At 38.0% G+C, this 26,835-nt stretch overlaps 1 protein-coding gene across 1 annotated transcript; it reads right to left on the bottom strand.

The window, feature by feature from the left end:
• Positions 1–2,048: 2,048 nt before the first annotated feature.
• Positions 2,049–25,133, bottom strand: LOC139730681 (nuclear valosin-containing protein-like). The gene is made up of 24 exons (XM_071641539.1): positions 25,038–25,133; positions 23,775–23,848; positions 23,430–23,479; positions 22,005–22,098; positions 21,333–21,399; positions 20,865–21,158; positions 19,825–19,999; positions 19,540–19,604; positions 18,828–18,962; positions 17,612–17,713; positions 16,809–16,926; positions 16,121–16,259; positions 15,494–15,687; positions 14,523–14,765; positions 13,522–13,601; positions 11,967–12,089; positions 10,829–10,933; positions 10,378–10,440; positions 9,643–9,765; positions 8,904–9,003; positions 8,236–8,342; positions 7,421–7,497; positions 5,619–5,802; positions 2,049–2,213 (listed from the first exon to the last, which is right to left on the bottom strand). The coding sequence occupies exons 1-24, from the start codon at positions 25,131–25,133 to the stop codon at positions 2,103–2,105; spliced, it is 2,919 nt and encodes a 972-aa protein (XP_071497640.1). The 3' UTR covers positions 2,049–2,102.
• Positions 25,134–26,835: the final 1,702 nt, after the last annotated feature.

Raw genomic sequence — 26,835 nt, 5'->3', positions numbered from 1 at the left:
CTCAATACTGTATGTTATTAGCAGACACACAAAAAAGCGAAGTCAGTTGTGATGTCTGGCTTGATTCTCCATCATCAGTATTCTGCACCTCGGATCATAATCTTTGATGTATAAGAGTCTACACCCTCCAGTGTAGCTGCAAAGCCATTTTGCACTTTGAAGACACTATAGAATACCATACGAATAATTTATGGTGTAGTTCATGTCCGCAGACTTCTCGTCTCATATTCCAGATAAATCAGATAGAAGCTTGGCTTGTTGTTGCTAGTGCCTGTCATTTCCTGAAAATTTGAGATTACGCGAAGACATTGCACATAACTGACAGAAGTGTTCTGGCCAGATACAAGTATCTCGACAAATGTGCCATTATTTTGGAAGAAGAATTTGACGAATTGGATAGACAAGTGGTAAGATTGTAGTCAGTCATGTTCAAAATTAAACACTTCTGGATGTATATTTGTAGTATTGTGTATTGCAATGCATGACATGCTCAAAATCAAATTTGTGGATGTGTATTTGTCATCATGTGTATTGCAATGCATGGAGAAAAACATGCAAAAACATCAATTAGTGTTTTTGTGTGTACTTGTCTTTTCTATGAGCAATGTAATTTTGTACACGTTTTCCACCATGTTCGATCAAAGGATGTTACACGTCCACACACATTCTATGTGACAAGAATATTTTCTGCAATAGCTGAATGAACTTGTACTGTACTTGTGTCGCTGGATAAAATCTGGTAATAAAGAGATGAAGTCGACAATGAAATTTAATACAAGAATTCTGGTCTGAGCTTTTGTCATTTCTTTTTGCAGATTTATAAATATGGCATTTATTAAAAAGAAGTATGATGTATGTCAGCACATCCAGGACACCTTGACAGATGTTCTCAAACAAAAGAATGGATAAGACATAACTAGACAAAGAAATTGACATTACGTTACACTACATGTGATATCATTGCCTCATTAACTTACATTAGGTTATTCAGAAAAATGCAGGTGCAAGTAATATTGATAGAAACCATGCTTTTGGTGAATGATTTGGCAACTACCGGTACAACTCCATACCCTCAAAACTCATTGTTGCTTTATTGCACTACTCGGCAATAATTGTGATACCATGGATTAGATTTATACTGTAATGAACTGTAGTGAAGATGTGTGCTGGTCAGTGTGAGCCTTGTGAGGTAATTAAATCAGTACTAATGACACTTGAGCCCCGTTTCAATAGAGCCTTTCAAACCAGAGTTATCGTGACATCCAGGCAATCTTTTTTTATTGCCCTGCAAAATGTCGCTCTGATGTTGTAGTGTTAACTTTAGCCAAAGTCTACCCCTAGCCAGCAAGGGTAATTACAGTACCTCGAATTTACCCTAACATTACCTTAACAACCATTCTGTTAAAAACGCTCTAACTTGTAACATTTCTTTGACGCACTCGACATGCATGAGCAACAGTCTAATCAGAATGACACACCGCTCGCCAATCATGTGCGTGGATTGTAACAACACCCCCTTGGCCCATGAACAGGTACACCGTAGGTTGCTAGAAAACCTAACCGGAGAAGGTTTGTGGTTTGTGTCTGTTAAAACGGTACCCCTCCCCCTATCCTGTGGTTTTATTGCCGGAGTCTACGAATATTGTTCTCTGGATGTAGTCGGGGTAAGGTCTGTTTAACAGGGCCCCAGAGACCCTGGTTCAAAGGACTTTGTGCTTGTGATGTGCACTTAGTGCACACTAATTTAGCTCCACAAACATTTTCAGGCCCATGACTATGCTGGCATCCCTGCATGTTGTATGACAGAACCTATTTCCCTGACTTCTTGGTTCTTGCTGAAAGTTTTAGCTACATAGATAACTTTACTATATAATTCCAGTGACATGTTGACATCTGTTATCTCAAAATTTCTCAGCAGCTTCCATCTTGTCGCATCATGCTAGTCTTCCTCCATGTCAAATCTTCCTCCATCACATTCATCTGTTTCTGAAGAGCTTAGAGCTTTGCCGCCACAGCTCATGGTTCAGACTGAATACTCTGGCCTGGGTAGTGACTTTCACACCTGGATGTAAACCAGGTTTTTAAAGCCTTCAGTTCTTTTCTCAAGTGTTTATATCTCCCTGGTTCTCTCTGCTGCCTTCTTTGTCACAATCTCCCAACACTTGTGAGTCTTGCAGTACACCAGTCTTCATGCGCTCATACATCCGCCGGTCCTTGAATAGTAAAAAAATGATTTAAGTTACTTGGTAATAAAATTTTTAAAAATGAACAAGAGTTACCTAGACTATCAATGAGGAACCAACTACATTTTCTGAAAAAATAAATATTAAGCCAGCAGGCTGAATTGCAAAAAATCAGCTGTGATCTTTGCCACTCTATGGACCATGTATTAACTGTATATGGTTTCTCAAAAGAATGTCATATTTGCTCTTTCTGTAAAATGCACTCCCTCTAAATTCCTATACCACTTCCTTAAAGCAGGTGTCCTGTTTCTACAATCTGTTTGGAGTTAAGTCAAACTCGGATACCTCGAATTCGTCGGGACTGAAGAAAATGGTTCGACGTACGCGAATTTCGAGGTACGCGTACGTCGAATTTTCTTCGACTTATCCAATGTTTATCGATGTTCGACGTTTATCGATGTTCAACATGGTGTCTGTTATAGTGCCTATTGATTATTTGCATGCTTGTCAATTTGAATTGAATCAACTTTTATATGAATGAATTGAGTGAAAATCGGAAATGAAATCAAAATTTCAGAAATAAAGATTTTGGTGGCCCGATCGCGCCACCAAAAAAAGAAAAAAAAGTCGGATGTTTGACTTTACTTTTGAAAATGAACAGCGGTAACAATCGGCTACGTAAGATGCTAAAATAAAGGTCAGAGGTTTGCGTTTAATTGTGGAAATGAATGACGGTAATATTCGACTCGGTATGATACTAAAATAAATGTCGAATGTTTGCTCATACTTTTGGAAATGAATAACGATAAGACTCAGCTCCGTATGGTGCTAAAACTAATGTTAGATATTTGGTTTTGCGTTCGGAAATGAATAAGGATAACATTCGGCTCCGAAAGACGCTGAAATAACTGTCGAATTTTTGCTATGACGTTCGGAAATGAAAAACAATAACATTCAACTCCGTACGATGGTTAAATAAATGTCGGATGTTTCCTTATACTTTCGAAAGTAAATAGCAATAGCATTCGGCTCCGGAAGATGCTAAAATAGATGTCAGATGATCGTTTTTATGTTCGGAAGAAAATAGCAGTAATATTCTGCTCCATCATGTCCATATGATGCTAAAATAACTGTATGATGTTTGCTTTTTAAATTTCGAAATGAATAACAGTAACATTCAGCTGCGTTTAATGGTAAAATTAATGTTTGATGTTTGCTTTGACGTTCGGAAAAGAGTAACAATAATATTCAACTCCTGACAATGATGAAATAAATGCTGGATGTTTGCTTTTACGCTCGAAACTAAATTGCAATAACATTTAGCTCCGGAAGATGCTAAAATAAATGTTGAATGTTTGCTTGATGTTCTGAAGTGAATAACAATAATATTCAACTCCGTACGCTGATAAAATAAATGCCGGATGTGTGCTTTTACGTTCGAAAGTAAATGTCAATAGCATTCAGCTCCGGAAGATGCTAAAATACATGTCGAATGATTGCTTTTACGTTTGGCATATTTGGAAGTGAACAGCAGTAACATTCTGCCCCATACGATGATAAAAAAATATTGGATATTTGCTACGGTACATTTCGAAATAAATATCACTAACATTCAGCTATACTTTTCCTGGTCCAAAATGTCTGATGTCTGCCTTGACGTTCAAAAATGAAAAACAGTAACTTTCGGCTCCGTGCGATGATAAAATAATTGTCAGATGATTCATTTCACTTTCGGAAGTGGACAGCAGTAACATTAGGCTCCGTTCGATAATGAAATAAATGTCGGATGTTTGAAATGAATAACGGTAATATTCTGCTCCGTAAGATGCAAAAATAAATAACAGATTGTTGATTTATCATTTGGAAATGATTAATGGTATTAATCCGCTCAATTAGATGCTAAAACAAATAGCGGATGTTTGCTTTCACGTTTGGAAATGGATTAGGATAGTATTCAGCTCCGTAAGATTCTAAAATGAATGTCGGTTGTTTGCTTTTACATTTAAAAATGAATAACGGTAACTTTCGGCTTTTTACAATGCTAAAACAAATGTCGGATGCTAACAAATGTCAGCAAATCCTCCCATTTTCTCATTTCAAACGTAAGTTTTGACCTCCTAAATATATGGGCATCAACTTTTGTAATAATCTCTACACCTATTTGTCAAATGTTTAAACACAGAGTAAGATGATTGAATTTTCTATTAATTTGTTTTAGACATGGGCATCTGTATCACTTCAATAATGCTTAATATTAATTTGCCTATATTTAGTAGGACCGATTTAGTTTTTCTAATGTTTTTCCTGATTTTTTTTTTTGGTCACCAGATTTTACTTTCGACCACCAGAAAATAAAAATCAATGATATTGGTGGCCCGATAAAACTTAGTGCGGAGCCCTGTGTATTCTATTCTTCATTGTGATCGGCCTATACTTCCAGATTTTCATAATCGCATTGCTGGAAAAAAAGTTTCAGTGCTTGCGTTCTCGGGGAAGTAAACTTCGTGAAAGGCAAAAAAAAAATAGTTTAAGAAAAGGCACTACGAGGGAGATTGATGTTTTGACAGTGGAGCGTGATTAATGGCAAAGATATAACTGTCAACGTAAGCAGGTGCGCCCCGACGGTTGAGAAATCTACGCGCACGGTATGACTGTCTCGATCAAAAATCAAAACACAGTGGTTAAAGAAAAGCAAATGATGAGGCAGCGCGTAGTGCTATCGTAAAGCACTCCATTGGCACGGGTGCTATGTGCATACCATGTACGTGTGTTGGTAGGTGTTTGGGGATTTTCCTTGTCAGCTGTGTATCGGGTATTTTTTCTTGGGCGCGCGATTGTTCCGGTCTCAGAATATTTACAATCGAGTGTGACAACATTTGGACATGTCTTCGCTGTCCACGCGCGCTTAATCGGAGATGCTGAGTGATGTTTGCAATTTCGATTCGAGCAACATGCTGGGAAAAACAATAAGTTAATTAAGATCGGGACATTAGATTTCCCTTCGAGGTAACCGAACTTCGAGTTATCTTTTTCGAGCTACGCGAATTTTAATACACGGAAACTCCATAGGAACAATCGGGACTTTCATTTTGCCCCCGAGGTAAGTGATATTCGGCTTATCCGACGTCGAGGTATCCGAGTTTGACTGTACCTTTAAATGTTTGCCAATATTCATAACAATTTATAGAGAATTTGAATATGAAAAGGTCTGATTTCTCTAATATCACATAAATCACAAAAACTCCTGTCTATTCAAGACCAGCCACATCACTGTCAAGACACAGGCGACTGCGAAAATGGATCCGTTCATGACATCATACAAGATACTAATGTACGACTGAGGAGCTTCTCATGTTTAGCCGTCTCTTGTCAGCTACCAAAACATTATCAATTCTTCCTTCATAGATTCACATGAGATCCATCACAAAATGTTACCTTCTTTGAAACTGATGGCTTTACTCTAGTGAAGGCTGCCTCAAAGTCATCTCTGCAGACCAGGATTGACGATGAGTCCCTCGCGGATGATGGATCCCCCTCTTTGGATAGTAGACCGAGCCTGATGACCTTTCGCAGGGCTGACATGGATGCTTCTCTTACAAAGGCAGCCAGGTCAGCACCACTGTGTGAGAGAGTGTGGGGGTGTTGATATGTTTGATCATCAGCATTACATCATTCTAACAAGATGACATGTCCCATGCATCTTGCCTCATTGAAGCATATTTCAGTCTTACTACACTATAAGGCCAAAAAAAAAACAAATGTTGCATTGGCGTAACCCGCCCGACCCTAAAAATTCCGCCGACCCTATGTTTTTTTTTTGTTTTTTTTGTTATCGATATCAAGTATCTTGTCGATTGCGATCGCGATCGTAAAAACCCGGAAGTGTTTCGGACAGAACCCGCTGCACGCTGCGCTATGTCGTACGTACATGTAGCTAGCTTGCTGCGTGTGTGTGTGTACGAAATGGCTCTGTACGAGGGAGAGATCTAGCGCCTCGCTCGATCAATACGTCTTGTGTTTCCAACATGGACGCGTACTCTATCAAGATCACTGGCATGCTTGGGCCTAAAAAACTGTTCAGCGTCCTACGAAAATGCGACAGAGATGCCAGGCTTGGAGATGTCATTAGGGAATAGCTGACGTAAATTGTGACACTGCTCCAATACTTTCCTCCGTGCAAGCATCTAGCAGTGATGGAGGGTCCTTTTCGGACGTTTTGGTGGCGGAAAAGGTGTCTATCTTGGACGACTTCGGTTATCGCTTCGTCGTGGGTTTAATAGGCAGAGTTGACTGTATTTGCTTGTGAAAATGTTGACATATGTGTGAACAGCACCGAAAAGGCTATAAACCAGCATCTTGCGTATTCCCCTGGAGATGATGCCTGAGATATCTCAGGCTTGGCAGGGGCTGATTCAGGATCTTGGGAAAGGGAGGCTTCATCCGCCAAAGGCAGATGAAGGTCAAGCGAGGGCGAAAGGCCCGAACCCCAGCAGGAAGTTTGGGGGGCCTCCCCCAGAAAAAAATTTTATTCAAAGAGTCTTCATATGGGATATCCTGGCATCTGATGATAGAATTTACACATCTTAGAGCTGTTGTAAAAACTACATTCAACCTTACCTATTAAAGTTGAAGCTGTTAGGACTGAAGAAATAGCTTAGATTTAAAGAAAATTCGTCTTTAAAACAATAGAATATAAAGAGAAGAGAACTTGATAAGACCTAATTGATTTAGGCGATTATTTGACTTATGCAAGTTCGACTTAGGCAAGATTCACTGTACTAGTTTTGTTTTGTTTTTTTGGGGGGGCGGTCGCCAACAAAAAGGGGGGTACTCAAGCCGGCGGAGATTTTGGGAGGGATTTATTTATTTATCTTTTTTTTTTATCCCTACCTACCTATCCTATTTTTCAGTGACCCATTACTCCAATGCAACATTTCTTTTTTGGGGGGGCCTAATGTTCCATACATGACAGATGTCTTTCTTACAGTTGCCTATGTCTCCATCTTCATCTATCCTTGACGTTTTGTAGCAATTACATGGCAGTATTCAGCTCAATACTGTGCTTCCTTAAGATCACCACAGAACCTGATGTTGATGTGAATGAGAGATACCCTGAATGGTAGTTAACCACTTGGTATCTCAATGAGCACATTGAAGATATCATCTACTATCCTAGAGGTCTGTTATGAATGTTTGATACCTAACTGGGAAACAACATGAAAAACTTAGTAACTCACGTGAAACCATCACATCTTCCATCTTCAGCAAGAGCCTTAAGGTCAATACCACTCTCCAGTAGGGGTTTGCAGCCATTCTGCAGTCAGAATAAAGGGAATGATTACAATTGGCGTCCACTAACACAAGTAATATGCGTCATCAAGTAACATCTGAATACATCATATCTATGAGAGTCTAACATAAATCAGAAGATTCCCAAGAAATACATCGATGCTTATGGTCTTTGGAAGAAGATTAGAATGAGGCTGCTGTGGGTTGGTGTACACCACAACTCATTTAACTGGCAGTGTGGATGCAAACTTTACATGTACAAGGGGCCACTGTTCAAGATTTTACATTTACATTCCATTGGTGCATGTTCTGACAATGCACAGCAACTATTAAACTAAAGGTCAATTTCATTAATGTTATATCAGAATTCATCAATATTTCTGGCTAAAATTTCCAATAATGCAATGCTATGAGTACAAATCATGCCACATGCTTCATGAACTTCCATTGCTATTCTGGGAATGTCTCTTGCATAACAATTTTTATTTTATTTTATTTTATTCTTTTTTTTGATGTGGAGTTGAATTTTGATACAGTACTCCATTAGTTGAAGGACAACCAGAACCTGAATTCTTTACAAAACTGGATTTTGACATGGATATGCTTCAACTGTAAATCCAACTTTGGTTAACTTCTCTGTTATTAGACTGTTTGTGACCTCCATAGAGTCTACTAGAGCTTAATATGGCACGAGGACATGAAATACATAACTGGTATTTGCTGACATAACACAACAGATCGGTAGTCACTGTAATTGACGTACCTTTGTGATCGTCTGCAGTATGGCAGTCCTGTCTGCTGGGGAAGGAATGCCAACATACAGGATTTTGTCCATCCTTCCTGGCCGAAGCACAGCTGGGTCAATGATGTCTGTTGACCATTCAAACACGCAAGAAAGACAGGTATTGACTCAATCTATTATCCAATAAACAGACAGGAGGGTCATCGATGGCCGTTACACTACAATGCACATACCTCATGGTGTCAATGATCTCTTGGGTTTGTGTATGTTACAAGATCCACGCATGATAATCATCTCACTTTAATATTCACATTTGGTTTTCTGGCAGTACACTAAAGTTTGGCTCATCTACGTTTTGAAGGAAAATACATAGATATGTCTCATGCACAAAGGGTTAAGATACATAGTTTTTACTGACTGGCTGTCAGGGGGCATTTCATGAAGGGTTTTGTCAGATATTTTTTTTTTCTGACACACTGTTATAAGCTAATGAAATCCTTGCATCTGATTGGCCAAGAGCAAATTTGTCTGACAAATTTGTTGGACAAAATGCTACATGAAATGCCCCCCCCCCCCCCCCACTCCCTCAAGGTTTACTCTCTTTGCTTTTAAATTCGTTTATTTGCATTTAGGGGACCTGTGATTTATGCAACTCTCCCAACCAGGGAGCCCCAATCGCTGGTGCCCACCTGGTCTGTTGGTAGCTCCCATGATGAAGACCTGTTTCCTGGCCTCCAGGCCATCCATCTCAGTTAGGAGCTGATTCACCACCCTGGCACTGGACCCCGACTGGGTGGGGTGAGGGGGAGTTGCAGGTGCAATATAAGAGGATGACAGATTGGGAGATAAGGTTACAAAATTAAAATGGTTTCATGGGAAAGAAATGGCCTGCAGTACAATGATTTTACACTAAGATAATAATTTGTTGATTCTAGTATTACCCAGAATATAAAAGATATACGTCTTTTTTCTCCATTTTCATTTGCAAATGACTGTGGAGAGTGGGTGATCGTTATCGGCATTTAGAGTGTGACCTTGCCTTTTCCTATTTCCTCCCTTAGGCATGATTTCTTTATTTCTTTTTAGCATTCTAAACTTGTCTCACCTCATATTCTCATATATATCAAATTTCTTGGTACACTAGATACAACATTGTACTTGAATTCTGCTGTACTTAATCTTTAAGTAATTGCTTTCAAGTTGCTCATATAAATGAGATACGTAACATATGGATGTCTCTAGTTTCAAGGAAACATAATCCTTTGCCCATCTTTGAGCAAGCAAAAACTGAGCAAAAAACATATCTCTACCCATCCAAGCATTGAAATGATCAAAAAATAAATACATTGTACAACTTATATGTAGAGAAGTTTAATTTTGAAGGTATTTTCAATCCTTTTTACTCTTGAACTCATTGTGCAAACTCACGTCTGTCACATCTGATCGCCGTGGACACAAGGCATCCAGCTCATCAAAAAAGATGACACAAGGAGCCGAGTTCCTTGCTCTCTGGAAACACTGGCGCACTGCTCTCTCACTCTCACCAACGTACTTGGGTAAAGAAACAGAGAGAGAGAATCCCATGTGTTATAAACTGAGTTGGGTTCCGGGTTTTAGTCATTTATACTTGAATGCAATCTCACTGTTTCCTCCCAAGTAACACTTTGTATCAACCTTTGCAATGGGAATGTAGTCAAATCTATAAGCATTCAAACAGATACCAAGGGTGTGATCTTAACATGAACAAGTGTGTTTGTTTGTTTTTATGACACAGCAACTTTGTATATGCGCACAATTTGCCATGGTTTCTTCTTTGGAATGACTGTGCATAGACTGATAAGTGGCATTCATATCATATCAAATGCTATCCCATATGTCTCTGCCAGTGTTTCAGATTCAAACCAATTCAGCATCTGATATGTTTCTACCATTCACAGTAGACCAGCAAGCACACTGAAAGTTAGATACATGCAGTCCACGTTCAGTATCAGTTTGAATACTCTGTGGCTAACCTAGGAATTGCTGTGTTTCGTAACTGCCCGTGACGAGGGTTACAGGTTAAAAGATGTGAGATTTAAAGTATACTATGTATCTTCTAATGGATTTTGATATGACATTCCTGAAGAACAACAAAGAGAAAGTACATAAAACCACACTGCTTACCATGTTCATGAGTTCTGGTCCCTTGACAGAAATGAAGTTGATGCCTGATTCATTTGCAATGGCCTGGAATTCAAACATGGTAAAATAAAGGCAAACACATATCTTGAGAAAGCTTTACATGAGTACTTTTGGTACAAACGACAATAAATGTCACAACTAGGCATTCACATTAAGCTTCCTCTTAAACTTCCTACTAATATACAAATATATTTCTGCACATAGAAAAAGATTGTTTAACAGGCACACTTTCATTTTAATAGTCACTTCACCATAACGATAACTCTTTGGGCAAAAGAGCTGCATGGAGGAACCCATGCCTGAAAGATGAGCATATGTCAAAAACAAATACCAGAATGATTTCATACATCAATAATATGCGAGACATGACATACTTGATGTTTGCTGATAATATCTCACTCTTTGCCAGTCTGATCCCAAGTGACTCACTCACCTTTGCGAGGAGGGTCTTTCCACACCCCGGTGGACCAGCCAGAAGGATACCAGGGGGACTTGTCAGACCCAAGGCCTGGTATGCCTCAGGGTTACGCACAGGAGCCTAGGACAGAAACAAGACAGGATCAATATATGTTAACCTCAGCTCCAAACTTTCTCAGATGCTTATCAAAGAGAATGTATGACTTGGTTGCATGACACTGACTGATTTCAGAATTTAATCTCACTCTGTGCATACTTCTTCTATGTACATTACACTTTAATACTGATATTTTCCGAGCCTGACACTTGCTGTAACTTGATGTAACTACTGTGTGTATTGCACATTGCAATAAAATCACGGACCTGCCATACATGGACATACATCGCACGTTTATTAATTCTAACACCTGTTTCTGTGAAAAGCGTCACAATAACATTTTAAAGATGCTTTCCTGCTTTGATCTCATCGTGCATCACCGACAGCCAGCATGGAGTAAACAAGACGGCACTTTGAGATATCTAAAAAATACATGCACAGAAGATAATAACTCTCTTAAATCAAGAAAAATAAATGTGCAGTTGTAGTACACATTGGGAAATCATCGCTCAGTTAATTTCATTAGGGAAATGCACATACTTTGCGAAAGAAAGCAAGTATTTCGGCAAGTTGGTTGTAATTTGTAATCTAATTATTATCATTTTTTGCACATTGTTTCAGAGTGAACATGGACAGTAATGGTAGACGACATGTATGTCTTACCATTAAGCAATGTAACATGCGCATCTACAAACGTACACTTCAGTAATTACTAATTTTGTGACACAAAATTTGTCATGATTTGAGGTTTGCTGCTCCCCATCATTGTCGATTTTCCAAAGGCAGTTAAGTCTGAAAAGGCACCTCAGCGAAATAAAACCGAAATGAGGGAAACGGTTCTTTTGTCAGTGACGATGAACGATTACACAATCGTCATTGTCCAAACATCTGAATGTACTCATCAAGATGCACATAATCAGGTGGTGGCGATGCAGGTCGGTCAAAGAAAGACCTCCATTCATAGTCCATGTGTGTAGTAGGTCCATGATAAAATCAATGTGACAACTTTCTCGTTACTCTGGACACGCAGATTACACAACCAGTAGGTCACACTCACAAGGATGGCCATGGTCAGCTCTTCTCTAATGGCCTGTAGGGCTCCAACATCCTCCCATGTCACATCAGGGATGGTGGCAAAGCCCTCTCGTTTGGCTGATGGCTGGACATTGGGCAGGGCTTTCTGTGGGTGGGGCAAGGATTTAGTAAAGGGTGTAGGTTTCAACTTCATTGCCAATCATTCTCTAAGACAGACTTTATATATAAGTGATTAGTAAATTTGAGCAGCCTTCATTACAAAGCAACACTTTTCATAAGATTTTTTAAAAGTGGATAGATATAGATTTAAAGTCTGAGGGAAACATTCCTCAGACTTTTTGCTTTCATCAAGTGAATTATTTAAATATAGCTTTAACCCTAAAAAGACTGGGCTATTTTGGTAGCTCGAAAGACTGGGGGGGCCTAAAGGACCCCCCCTTAAGATCTCGGCCATGGATCGCGCGTTCGCCGCGGAAATTTGCACAATGGTAGTGTGCGATGTAATCTACAAGATCGTATATTTAAATTTTACAAAATAGTCTTCTTTTATTTTATTTTGATTAATTACGCTCATTTATGCGAAAAATCAGACTCTTTGATCTAAATCAGTAAATAAAGCTCCAAAAGTGCTCATTTTTGGTCTAATTATTCTTTGTGGCATTCTTAGCAAATGTACTTGAAAAAAAACTCGGTATCAAAATTATTTCTTATTTATTTTATTGTTTTTTGAATTTCTTATCTATTTCTTTGTTTTTTTCGACCTTTTGTCTTTGTTATTTTTTTAACAACATTTGTGGCAGACACTTTTTGAAGTATAATACTCCTAAAACAAATTAATTGTAGCCATTGAGAGTAAAAATAAGCATATTTATATGAACCATGTGAAAAAACTCAATTTGCATTGACTTTGTACACAAAATCACATTTTTGAGCCATTTTTGGCCTCACATGCTTGTACAAAAAGTTATGTAACTTCAGAACCGTACCCCCGGGCGTCACAAATTTGGTGTCAAAATGTGCGGGAAACTCGAAAGAAAAAAGTCATAGAGCAGCGCAGCAAGAGCATTGCGCGTTGCAGAGTAATCGCGCGAAATGTCGAGGGAGGGGCCTTTTAGGCCCCCCCCCCCCCAGTCTTTTTAGGGTTAAATAGAATGCAACTTCCTGATTTATACCTTCACCTGCACAATTTTTTTAGCACAAGCCTCATCACACCCTATCTTCTTAGGTTATCTGTGTTATGGTCTTATCTACATGGAACCATTTCACTAATAGCTTGGTAAAAGTCTTTCTAAAGTTTTCCAAATAGTAATGAAAAATATAAATGCACATGGATATGAAGGAAAACCAAAAAAACAAAACAACCCCCCCCCCCCAAAAAAAAAAAAAAAAAATATTGCTAAAGTGGGAGACACAACAATCTTTGTGTTTATTCACGGTGCATGATCACCAAGTCACATGATCATCAAGTCACATCATATTAGTCAAATGCATGACATTAACTTTGTCTGGTGACGAAACTGTTGTTTAATATGACTTCCATGTGATGCAGCATCCTTTCCAGTGTAACATAAACTCACCGTGAAATCCTCCATTGAGATACACAGATTTTCAAGCTGACTCTCAGTAAGGGGAGGCTGTTCTTTCAACCAGCTCAAGACTGTAGGATGAACAGAACCAGAGAAAGACATTTTTTGCCATTAATTTTAATGTGCTGGTTTGATATTTCTACTGACTGGGATTACCTACAAGGAGTCAGCATCTTTGCCTGTTTTCCCTGGGTGCTTTTGAGGTGACCACTTCAATAATACTCTTTTAAAAGTTGGAAGGGGAGTTTGATCTCTACTGCATGTGAGTTGTGACTTTCTCACACATGGGACCTTCAACTTATGTCATACATATTTATGTCATACATACTTTCCCTTTCACTAGAAGGGATGGCATGACAATACATAACGACACTTCACTGAACTCCACCCAGTCTCTTGATTACAAGGTCATACCATCTGCTGTTCTCTTTTGTTTTTGTTTTTTTGGTAATTGTTAAGGTTTTAAACAACATTTATAAAATCTGCCAAATGATCTATACATTTGCAACATGAAAGTGCCAAAATTATAAAACTTTGTGTCAAAAATATTAATGGCCATGTATCATGAGAAATTGATATATAAATGACACAATCTACATAAACATTCAAACATTTATCCCTTGAGAAAGCACAGTTGGATAATTGTACTCAAGCACTCATGTTAATTGTCTGTACATTTTTTTTAGAGAGAGAGACAGCATGATATACCTTTTCAAAATCCCACTCAATGACTGATATTTCTATTCTTTACTGGAATTGAAAGAGCAAGTATGACAGGCCACAGCATGAAAGATTTCAAATGTCCTCTTTGTAATCAATGCCTTTTTGGCACGCAGACTTTTGGTTTCTCTTACTTTGTGGAATAAGCAAGTTGGACTCAGCACCATCAAATATTTGAACTTGAAAGTATACTGCCATGGAGCTTGTTTAAATTGAACAACTGATAACATCGCCATCTTGAATCACATTGAACTCCAAACAGAATTTCATACCAGTTTTGTAGCTTTCTGTCTCTTGAATTTCCACCAGCTCAGCAGACATTCCCTGTTGTCTCCCACTTCCAGTGCTGGGTAAACTTTTGGCAAGACCAGTGTCCATTTGTTCAGTTGTCTGCAACTGCAACGGTTTCCCTGTCATCTCTGTATCACCTCCTGGCGGCGTTGCACCTAGGCATGCCTGACCTGCCTCCGCTGTGTCCCTTACCACCCCTGGTGATGGATGCTTCTTTTGGAGCTCTGTGAATATTCTATATAAGTGAAACAAAATGCTGCCAAATTCTATCTAACTCATACTGAAATCAACAAATAAAGCAAGCATGTTTGAAGAATCACACAGGTGGCGAAACCCTAGAATCACATCCAAGACAAATTCCTCATATAATGAGTGACTTGTTCTACGTGAGTCAGTTTAGAATGGGACTCTGTACATGACAGTCAGGTACAACATGAGAATATGTCATGACATCACTCTACGCTGCTGTGGTAGAACTTTAGCTGTGCTCTTTATTTCATCACTTACCCTACCATGTATTCCATCAATGATTCATGTTTGTTTAGTTTGAAGGTAGCTGTAATGCTGCGCTAAAAGGATGCCTACAACAAAGACACCACTCAGGTAAAGACAATAATCTCTCACTTGCATCATGTAGAGTCAACTACATGAAGGCTGAATCATATATCAAAACACAAAGCACATTGATTCTTGCCACTTTTCTCACTGAATGAGAAAAGACAAGGAAAAGCCAGGAATTCAGCAAGACTCTCCCTTGCATGTGGTGATTTGATGGTAATGTTGCCTGCAACAATCGCAAACTTTGCACTGTATTAGTCAACAGCTGCGGACACTACTGAATACAGAAAGCTACAGACTTGAAACAAGGATGGGGATGGAGGGTTACAGGTAGGGTTACAAGTATTACTTGCGGTAGACATTATTGAGGGGGGGGGGGGTGAGGGTGGGAAACCCTTGGTTACAGGCTCTGAGTTCTTGTTATTCAAAAGAACATAATACACAACTTGCCTATTGACAGCACACATGGCAGCTTCCCTGCATAGCGCCCTCAAGTCTGCTCCGACGTAGCCCGGTGTGAGGGCGGAGAGAGTCTTGAAACTGAACTCTTCTGCCAAACGAAGGTTTCTGCACAGGACTTGCAAAATCCTGGGACAAAAGCAAAAATATAAACTCACTGCAAAAATCACTTCAACGACATCTAACTTTGCTGTCAGTAAAGACTGTGTCTTTAACAGGACACAATGATCTTTGCCTTGGAAAAATCTGATAGCTGCACAAGCAAGTCACGAGTAGCCATCTTACTGGTGAAGCTAACAGCAAAATCAAGTCTACATATTCACTGAAGTTGACAAAGGATACCAGCAAATGTAACTCTGAGCAATAACTACAGTTCAGCATCTATTACTGGTCCGTCATCATTACTTACATTTGACTCACCATTAACTTGATGTCATTTTCTCTTTTTCAATCCATTTATGAAAAAAGAGGTGTTGTGAAAATACCCAGTATGTGTACAATTCATTACAGTTGGACTAAACATGGGAGTGTAGCTCTTTCACAGGTTTGCTTTTGAACCCACCTTGTTCTTGCACGTTCGTCAGGGATGCCCAGAGAAATTTCTCGGTCAAACCTTCCTGCCCTTCTGAGTGCTGGATCCAGTGAGTCTACCCTGTTTGTGGCCCCTATCACCATCACATGGGCGGTTCCATTATTCAGGTCTAGGCATAAGTGAGAAACAGACAGACAGATTACTGGTATTTGATCTAGTTCACATATCTTTGTGAGCTTGCCATGATTACACTAATATTGTATTCATTTGTATAATATCTAACAACATGTTGTATGCAAGAGAATATTAAGTAGAGAGGTGAAGATTGAGGTTGAGGTGTAAAGTAGTGTCGCTGCTGGAGAGCAGTAGACAACAGGTTGAGTCCCACGGTTTCTTTTTTCCAACATGTTTGTTAAATTACAGATCAGCAGTTGCGATCTTACATATTTCAGTTGTTAGAGGGAGACAAATTGAAGAAAATTTACACCTCAACATGTTGTCTGTTCCAAATATATCATACGTTTTATGTACAAAATTAAAATGTGGTTCAAGGATTGATACATACTATATTGGTTACATTTTTGTACACATCACAGCAAACAAATACATATGTACAGTATACGCACATATATTAGGTACATACACACACTGACACACACATATGTATGAATATACAGTAGTATACTGGTACTTGCATGAATATGTGCATATCTCATACCATCCATGCATGCAAGCAGCTGGGCCACAATTCTCCTCTCCATCTCCCTCTGTGCAGTCTCCCGTTTGGGTGTGATGGCATCAATCTCATCAATGAAGAGCACACTAGGAGCGAGTGCCTGATTGGTTTAAAACAAAGAGATGGAGAAAGAGATCTAGTCTTCACATAAAAAAACAACACTCAGTTTATTACTACTATTTTTTTTCTTTTATATTTTTTTTTTTCAGTAAGTGGAAGTGAGAGATGGAATGAAGCATTTCCATGACGTACAATGATTTCATGATTTGTTGGTAATATGATGGTGCATTGGTTGAGGCATTGGGCTAGTAATCTATCAGAAGATGGTGGGTTCAACCAGCTTACTCTCCTGGCCCACATGTGGTGCACACAACATCTTCTCACACTCTTCTACTGCAATAGTTACTTTATTCAACCTGTGGCAATCTGGCATCCCCAACTGACCCGAGTCAAAAGCTTTTGGTTAGATATTAGGTTCAATTATGAGGACGACTGAATTTAAAATATCTGATTGATGACCCCTACCACACAACGCAGATTAAACATTCCTCCTTTTTAGTATCTCACTTCTCTGCGAAGTACATAAACTCTGCACAGCCATTTTCCTGCCAATAGGCTGTGTATCTTTAGAAACCTGGCCTGTAAGATTCAACAAAGAACCGAATGCAAATGCAAACATGACTTGGATGCCAAAACTTGGTTTTCCACTTGATATCAGAAGAGTCTGAGCGGTGATTGCAAGAGAGTGGAAGATCTCTGCATCCCAAAAATCTTGTTGCACCAACCTGAGCCTGTTCAAACAGATCCCGTATGTTCTCCTCCGACTCCCCCGACACTCCCGAAACAATCTCTGTGGCAGCAATCTTCAGATACGGTAGGTCAAGTTCCTGCAAAGAGTCACACGCAGTAGCACACAGGATTAAGATCACTGGAGTATATAGTCATACATGTACCTGCATATAGCACCCACTCAAGGCAAACAAAAGGTTGTTATAGAAAGGTGGCCACTAGAGACAGGTTGGCAGCTTATCCAACTTAATCACAAGATACCAGTAATACACATCATATGTATATGTATTTTTTCCATGCACATATGAAGGCAAAAGGTTTGTAAAACATTACTCAGCATTACATGCACATGCAAACACATTGTTTCATTGGTTACAAGAGTATTTCATTCTCAACAAACAATTTGGTTGGCATGAAAAAGGAATGGTTGTTTTGTAAGATGCAGAAACTCTAGCAGAAAGAATAGCAGCTAGTACACAGACAGAGCGGCATCTGCAGCGCACAGTGAAACATTGCCAAAGGGGAATGAAACAAGGTGGACACTCTGTGCAAGGTATACATCACATCACTTTTCTCCATGAGAGTTTGAAGTAGCTGCACATAGTGGGTGAGCACTGGGGAACGTTTGAGTTTATCAGGTTCATTGCAATACCATTTAATTGATATCGCTGTGAGATTACATTTTGTTCCAGTTTTTGTGTTTTTGTACTATTTTTCATAATTTAAGCTACATCCATTGTACGCTTTCTGATAATAAAAGTGCAATTCTAAAAGTCATTTCCTATTGGTATGTCACCAGATATAATCGATCAAAAGTACTTAGTACTGGATCCTCTACATTGCTGGAGTTCATATGCATGAATGTAGTTTGTGTGTTCTTTGTCATAGCATCCAATCATGCACCTTAAATACAACTTCTGAGCTATATGTCATAATGATGATATTGGTGAATTTCGCAATATTGCTTGACCATGACAAATGATACATTTCAGCTGTGAAATTTCCCTCGTAACATTTTTTTCAATAAAGGTAAGAAGTTTTAACATTCATACATCCACCATTAAAATTTACTTGCGCTCATTACCAAAGAGTAGGAAAGCCTGATCAAACCAGCCTTCCTTTCATCACAGCCACCTGAGCAATATTGTGGAACTGTTTTATTTTTTCACAATCAGGAAGAGTTAGAGTGACTTTGTGCAGAGATCAACCTACCCCTGCTATAGCATTAGCCAACAGGGTCTTGCCACACCCTGGTGGTCCATGGAGGAGTACACCCCTGGGAGGTGCCACACCCAGCTGTTGGTAGATCTCAGGATGCTTCATGTGAACCAGAAGTTTACACACCTCCTGCAAATAATCAATGTTTTAAACTTGTATTTACACACCTTCTGGAAAAGACGAACATGTAAATTCACCATTCTTATCATGGAAATCAAACATATTCACATATTCCAGTTCACTAAAACATTATGAACATTCCCCAGCATAAATTATGTTAAAGCAACGAACCTTACTTACCAACTTTCTCACATCACCATAAACATTCATAAATTCTCCTTTTGAATTGAATTTATAGGGCCCATTTAGATTAATCACATACAAAAAATCATAATTCTCTTCAAATCTGGGTATCTAGGTGAAGTAATTCAATCTTTACCCATCAAGTGTAAATATTCTATGCATTCAATGTATCTTCAAGGATGGACAATACAATGCTTGTGTCTTCAATACCACATATACAAACTGGATTACTTCAAAGCCTCACTCAAAACTCACATTTTTCACCAGGCATTCAATAGCTAACTGTCTTGGAGGAGTCTGCGCCTTTGAATGTTTCTATAACAGATATATGGCACTATACAAATGCTGTGGGTCATCATTTTCATCATATACTTTATGGGAATGAAAAATCATTAACACTTACCTGCAGTGTATTATTGTTTCCTCCAATATCTGCAAAGGTATTGTTGGACCTCTGTGGCTCTACAACTGTACGTAAATATGATCATAAAAATACAAAAGTCGAATTTTGACAGCACATTACAAAGTGAAGAAATATACACCATACCTGTATTAACACCTATGCATACATACAAATATCAGCAATATTCACCACTATGCTGTGTTAAAGGCTTCAGCAAGTCATTTTGTATCTGCTGGTTGAATAAGGATGGTATTTTGTTAGACTTATCCTTGACTTAAAACCCACCCTTCTTCTTTCCTCTCTTTGAGCCATCTGCTTCTGATGACCTGGACTTCTTCCTGCTCGTATCCTTACTATCATCATCCCTGGAAAATGACTTCCGATGGGCAGATTTTGACTCTTTGGCTGTACTTCCTGGTGTTACTGGGGTAATTGGTGTACTGCTCTTGGAAGGAGTCACCTACAATATGAGTCATTTGCAACATAACAGAGAAAGATTAAATTTCTGAATTAGGAAGTGATTCTATTCATGTGTGTTACTACACGAATTTGAAATAGTACAGAACACTTATAAACATGGAAAAATTTAGACTTTTTGGTCAGGGGGTAGGGGAAGGGTCGGCTTGGTGTAACTATGGCAGAAACAAGTTAGTTAACCAGGTAAAAAGTAGCAACTTCTTGCATACACCTCTTTTGACTTCATTCTCAATGAAGTTTGGCAATAAATCAAGTTTACTTTCATTTGAATTTTCATTGAAAACTCAGCCAAGGAGGGATCAATGTCATTTCTTCCTCATATCAATTTAATTCATATTTCATTCAAATCAAAGCATAGCAACAAAGCACAATAAGAATATATGTTATGCATCACAAAAAGCAGATTGTTTGTCTAGCAAGGTGTACCCTTTTACAAGACGTAAAGTTTAAACCTCATACATACAGCTTGGTCATAATCATGCATTCTTTCAAGGGAAACAAAATATTGACATTTGACATAGGCAGTTAAATCTATAATACAATACATAGATGATAGACATAACATGCTGGTAATAAAACACAACCAAGAAGTAATATTCCCCATTATTTTTATCTTTTCTTTGTTATATCTGACCCTTCAAATCTGAAGATTTTTGCAAATAGTGGAAGGGGAATGGGATAGTAGAGATTTGTAAGTGTTTGTAGGCATACAAAGCTAATTTGGGGGACATCCTCTTCGAAAGAAAAAAAAATGACAATGTAGTACTGTTAATAAATAATGATATAAATCAAATAATAGATACATGAAAAAGGCTTGATAGAAAAACTGCCAGGGAATACCCTCTTACCTCCTCCTTCTTCTTCACTTGAGGCAGCAAGAGCCTGGGTTTCTGGGCTGGACGTTGATCATCTTCCACATCTTCCCCAACTCCCTTCAGGTCAAGGGTCACAGTGGACATTTCCACACTGTCCTTGTCATCTTCGTCACTGTCTGTCACCATGGGGGTACTGTTGGGTGTGGCCAGGGGTGTAGTCAGAGGGGTACCCAGTGGGGTAGATGCAGCACTGTGGTACTTTGGGGTGCTGGTCGGAGTCTTCCGCTTGTAAAGATTGTGGAGGGAGCTGTTTACCATATTGGTATCCTGTGAAATGAGTGCATATGAGCTGTAATTGTGAATATGTGACACACAATGCAATTTAGAAAGATAATTGACACATATCTAATGGTCACATAAAAATCATATTCGACTGGGATGTTGTAAGAACACTAATAATGCTACAAAACAGCATGGAGAAGGAAATTAGTAGTATCATACCTGGATTTCGACATACTCTGCATTATCTGAAGAAAAGTTCTCGCTGTCTGAATCCTCCTGGGCATTTCTTTTAAAATAAAAAACAGAAACAAAAATATTCTATCATATTTAAAGAAGATTTTTGTTCATTTTCACATATAAAATATCAAAGGTACGAGTGATTGAAACTGCACAGAGATTTCTGTCAAACAACCCAATTGTGTGTATGGGAATTGTATCTTGATTAGCCTGGTCTAATACTGCATTTTACAGATTTGCAGAGTTATGGACTAGACAGATTCGATTCTGAATCATGTGAAGGTAGACAAGAGCATAAGAAATGTCTGGGAGAATTTTAGCATGGTAAACTCAGAAATTAAGCAATACAAAGGAAAGTAATCACACTCTTTTCCTAACTGATGTCTTATCATAGTGTAATGTACCTCCAATGTACATTACTGCAGGACAAAAGCAAATCTCATCAATTCACCTGTTACGCACCTTGAACTTTTGTCCTATTATTGAATTCCAATTACATTTTCAGCATCATTTCTATCCCCCCCCCCCAAACCCACAGGACACGACAAGAGATATAAACACTACAGTAAAACGTGTCAAAGTAGAACACAGTTGCTTTATATCTCACTGACATACAAAACTCCCCATCACCAAACACAGTGCAGATTTACTCACTCCTCTCGCTTCTGCCGTTTTGACAGGTGCTTTGCCTCAAATTCATCATGTTCTTGGCTTGGTGTCTGCTGCTTGTGGGACAAAAAGCTGTATACTGAGAATTAAACAACAAAACACATAAGCAACAAACATGTAAGCAAAAGGTTGAAGAATTACACATAAATGATAAAGCAGTTACAGCAAACTAGGTGTAAATTAATCCCCCAGCATAAATATTTAAAAAAAATGTAAAAAGTTTCCTGTAAAAGGGGGATTAAAGGGACTGTACAGTACTGGTTGAGCTGGGGATTCATCTTTTGAACATTCCTAAGTGAGATGATGAAAAGCCTCTTATGAAATATGAAAGAGTATGTAATTTTAAGAAGGATTCAACGTTTATTTGATGAAAATTTGTTTTCAAATGGCTGAGATATCCAAAAAAGTGCTAATAATAAAAGGCGACATGCCCCAACTTTATTAGTATCTCTTTGTTTCACCTTGTTTTTGGATATCTCAGCCATTTCAAAACCGATTTTCATCGAATAAACTTTTGATACCCCTTAGAATTGCACGCTCTTTGACATCTCATAGAGTGGTTTCTGAATATCTCGCAAAACTTTAAAAGCTAAATCTTCACCTCGACCAGAACTGTACACACCCTTTAAGAATGTAGTATCAATTGGAAATAGCATACTGCGATACTCTAACTAAACTGGAGCATTTGTGGTAAAGAATGTGTCTTGTCAGTGACTATGTATTTTAACAGACAATCAGTAGCTCAAAAATATCCACAAACATTTGATAAATCCATTTTGTCATTACTGTCATTGAGACCCATTTATCTCTTATACAAGTATGTGCTATTATATGTGACCCGCTACAACAAAAGGATCCTAAAGTCGCTGACGGGCGAGCCAATCATGGCCCAGAAAAATGCTATTTTAAGGCCTTTCCTTTGATCATTTAGCTTCGAAATTTCGGCAGATGATAGAAGATACAAACAGAAATCCAAACGTTTTGACAGATTTTGGTGATCTGACTTCAAACTCGGTTTTCTCGGCTCACCCGTCAGCGACTTTAGGATCCTTTTGTTGTAGCGGGTCACATATGACACTTGCAGAATTCAAATCTGATCACTTATTCCAAAATAACTTGCAAGCTTGCAAACTTGCATAATATTTCAAATTTGACTTGTTGTTTTTCCAATTCCATGATAATTCATACATTCTGGATTTTGATATTTGCTTCACAAGCAATCATTCATAAACTTCTCTCATAACACATATGACTGATTAAAATGTTGTTGTTGTTTTAAAGAACGAAAGAAGAGAGAGAGAGAAAATGGGGCCCTATACAAATAATTTGCCCCCAAAATGCTTAAAGGGTTTAAACTCTACATCTCATAAACATCTCGTAAAATGGCTGTTACTGTTATCCTTCACTAACCTTTTTCAACTGTTTTCTTGAAAGCAGTTCTCTTCTTGCGACTGTACTCTCTGAAATATAAATCAAACACACCAAACTATTGAATATTTAGTATTTTCACTTTTGCATAATGAACAGGCTATTCTCCAGCACATTGCAGAAATACTTGTAGCTCTTTCTCTCTTTAAATAATGCTGGATAATCATACATTAAAAACAAGTGATCTAATAGCACAGAGTTGGAAAAGCACAATTCTACATCTACTGAAGACAAACAAGGTTCTACTTCACATCACTAAATGAAAAGACACTTAAAAATAAAACAACACAAAACTAAGCTTCGTCTGGAAAATCAGGGAAATTTCACCTGTATTGTTCCTGGAGATCTTCTACCATGCAGTCCACATCAACATAGCCATTCCTTGATTCTGCATCCACATACTTTGGTAAAAAAAGAAGTGGGAATATACATTCTTACACACTGTACATGGACTCACATTAGAAATTGATTCAATCAGTTGGATATCTCTGATGTGAAAAACCCTGAAAAAAATATCAACTTGATACCAACAACAAACATATATATATATATATATATATATATATATATATATATATATAACACATTATACATTACCTCTATCCTTACATTTTGATTATTCAGTATCTTAACATTCTTCATTTCAGGTGAAGACACACATTACACACCCTTCAAAACTCTGATTTTTCATGTTTTCATTTCTGGTTCTTGCAACAACTGAATTATGCAAGCACATTCTCAGGACTTCTCTTGTGAGGACATAATTTGTTTAATGTGTAGGTCAGAACGTATAGTACAAACCAATCATTTACACAAGGAAAAAATATTGTTAGGATTATTACCAAGATTACATAAACATACAGATATATAGCTAGTGCTAAGAATGAAAAAAATAATACCTGCACTTTAAGCAAGAGATTAACATTTATGGCAATTTTTATTTGCACAAGACACAAGCAACAATTCACACAAGACAGAGCTAGACTCATACCTAAATGTCATGGAAAAGGTCTAGTTTCAGTAAAATTCTAACATCCTCCTTGAAATACACTTACATACAACATAAATCCAAACATACAAGACAGACTGAAGTGTATATAGACATTTCTTGAATATATACAGCAGCACTTGAAAGTCAAAGAAAGTAAAACAGTGTTCTTGGTTTATTTTGCAATGTTTTGATTTCCACGACTTTTGGGTGTAGTGTGATTTTTGTTACTAGTATATCAAAATATTCCCTCCCATAACACAATGTACTGTGTCTGTACATAACCACTATGGAGAGAAATCACTAAAATTTCTCATAAAAAAAGACTTACCATACCCTTGTATTTCTCATCCATCACTGTGAGTTTCAATCATGATTTCAATCTCTCCTGAAATTGTATTTCAAGTCTCAATCAGCGAAACATCACTCATGAAATATGTGACATGTACGGTAATGCCAGACAGCTTAGATAAAGAATGAGATATGTCACAATTATTCAGTTTTTTGACTGAGACAAACATTCATCATTTTCAGAAAAATAATGGGGCTATACAAAATCAACTGTCTGCAAAGATAAATCGAAACAAGGAAGACAATCTTGCCTCTTTCACTCTCCTCAACAGGACACGATCGTGGAAGTATGATCCTGACTGACGCCTGTCATTCCCACTAGGTCTGGAATGCTTGCCTGGAGCCATGGCCAGAGTTCAAGGGAGGCAAAGCTGTAGGAGAAACAAAAATCATCTTGAGTCTGGGAAATCTCCAATGACATAGCTTAATATGCGAGGAATTTGCAAATATAATGCTTTATTTCTCATTCTTTATTGTGGTCCTCTTCGATTGCTTGCAGTTTTCCAAGAATATCTGATTGAAAAGTGAAAATCCCTTCATTGCATTCATTGGAAATGCTTTAATCAAATCCCACTTAATTGACACTAACACCTCATTAACTGTTACCTTATCAACATGCGACTACTGTACTAGCAGTAATTCAAAAACCAAGTCCTCTCTTTGCAGGTACAAAAATTCTACACTGTATGCCGTTATTCAAAGGTTCAGAGTAACACAAGTAACGTAACTGCAAAACCCCAAGCAAACTTTGCCAAAGATAAAGTTACCTCACATGGGCACCATAAAAGCAGTTGTGATCCAATCTGCAACATATTGACATTAGCATAATTCTTACAGGGTGCTTCCATTATAATGAACATGGCTACAAAGAAATTTCATTACAACAAAGTAAAAATCAAGGTCCCATAATAGTTGTCATACCTTCATCTGATATACAGTGGACTCCCATTGTAATGAAGTCCTCAGGACCAGCAGTTTTCTTTTGTTATATCGAAACTTTGTTGGAACCACACAAATAAACAATAAAAAAAAATATAGAGCCCATAATGTTGCGACTGAATTTTCATTTCATTGTAATGACAACGCAGTTTTGTTATAACCATGTTTGCTATAACAGGAGTGCACTTTATACACTAGAACCTACTTTATTTGCTTAGCTGAAAAAAAAATTCTATGTAGATCTATAGGCCTGATAATGAAAGAAAATTGCAAGTTCCAAGGACTTCGTTATGACAGGATGCCCGTATACTATTAGTTTTGTGCCATATGTCAAAACCTATTGAAGATCAGTTAATGGTAAATTTAATTACCATTGGCGGTTTGACGATTACATGCTGTTATACCTTGTATGAGTTGTACATTCACTTCTTGGGCCAGACGATTCACTGACACTGCTATTGTCAATACACAATTTTGCACTAAAATTGAAGTAGGGACTTAGCCTGGAATACTCAATTGTAATAAATCAGTGAACATTGCTACAATTTAGAAAGTTTTGAATCTGACTAAAGTAGGTCACAAGGGATATCAATTGGTAATTAAGTTTGGAGGAATTAAAAGTAAAAAGCATAGTAGTTAGTCAGCACTAATGCCAAAATAGTTCTTTCAAAGTCAAATGTTAAATTTCGATTTGCAAACATAGAATGTACCATTATTATCAAGGCCAAGCTTTTTTATTTGATTTTACAATGGTCCGTCGTCCGTCAACGGTCACCGTTTGTCGCTCAGTAAATTAGAACCCCTTATTCTATTACTCAGTTTATATAGTCTGTGTTACAGCAACTTGCTATTTTTCAGACCAAAGAACAGCGCTATGAAATATAAACAAGTTATTTCCAAACCACTCATACACACAAATCAAAGAAATTACAGATATTAGAATCGAATCTATTCCGAAGTGACAAGCATACACACAGCTCAATGCGTGGGACTACTATATCAAAGGCTCCTTTATCATTCTTAGGTTTCTGCTTTTTCTTGTAGCGTCTAAAGTTTCCTCAAGAGCAGATAATAACAAAAAGTGATTACAACTAATGATGAAATAATCGA

Source organism: Diadema antillarum, unplaced genomic scaffold (assembly GCF_040938485.1).
Source record: "Diadema antillarum isolate AM-2024a unplaced genomic scaffold, OU_Dant_1.0 seq00000326_RagTag, whole genome shotgun sequence".
Taxonomy (NCBI): domain Eukaryota; kingdom Metazoa; phylum Echinodermata; class Echinoidea; order Diadematoida; family Diadematidae; genus Diadema; species Diadema antillarum.
This window is presented reverse-complemented; position numbering and strand designations above follow the sequence as displayed.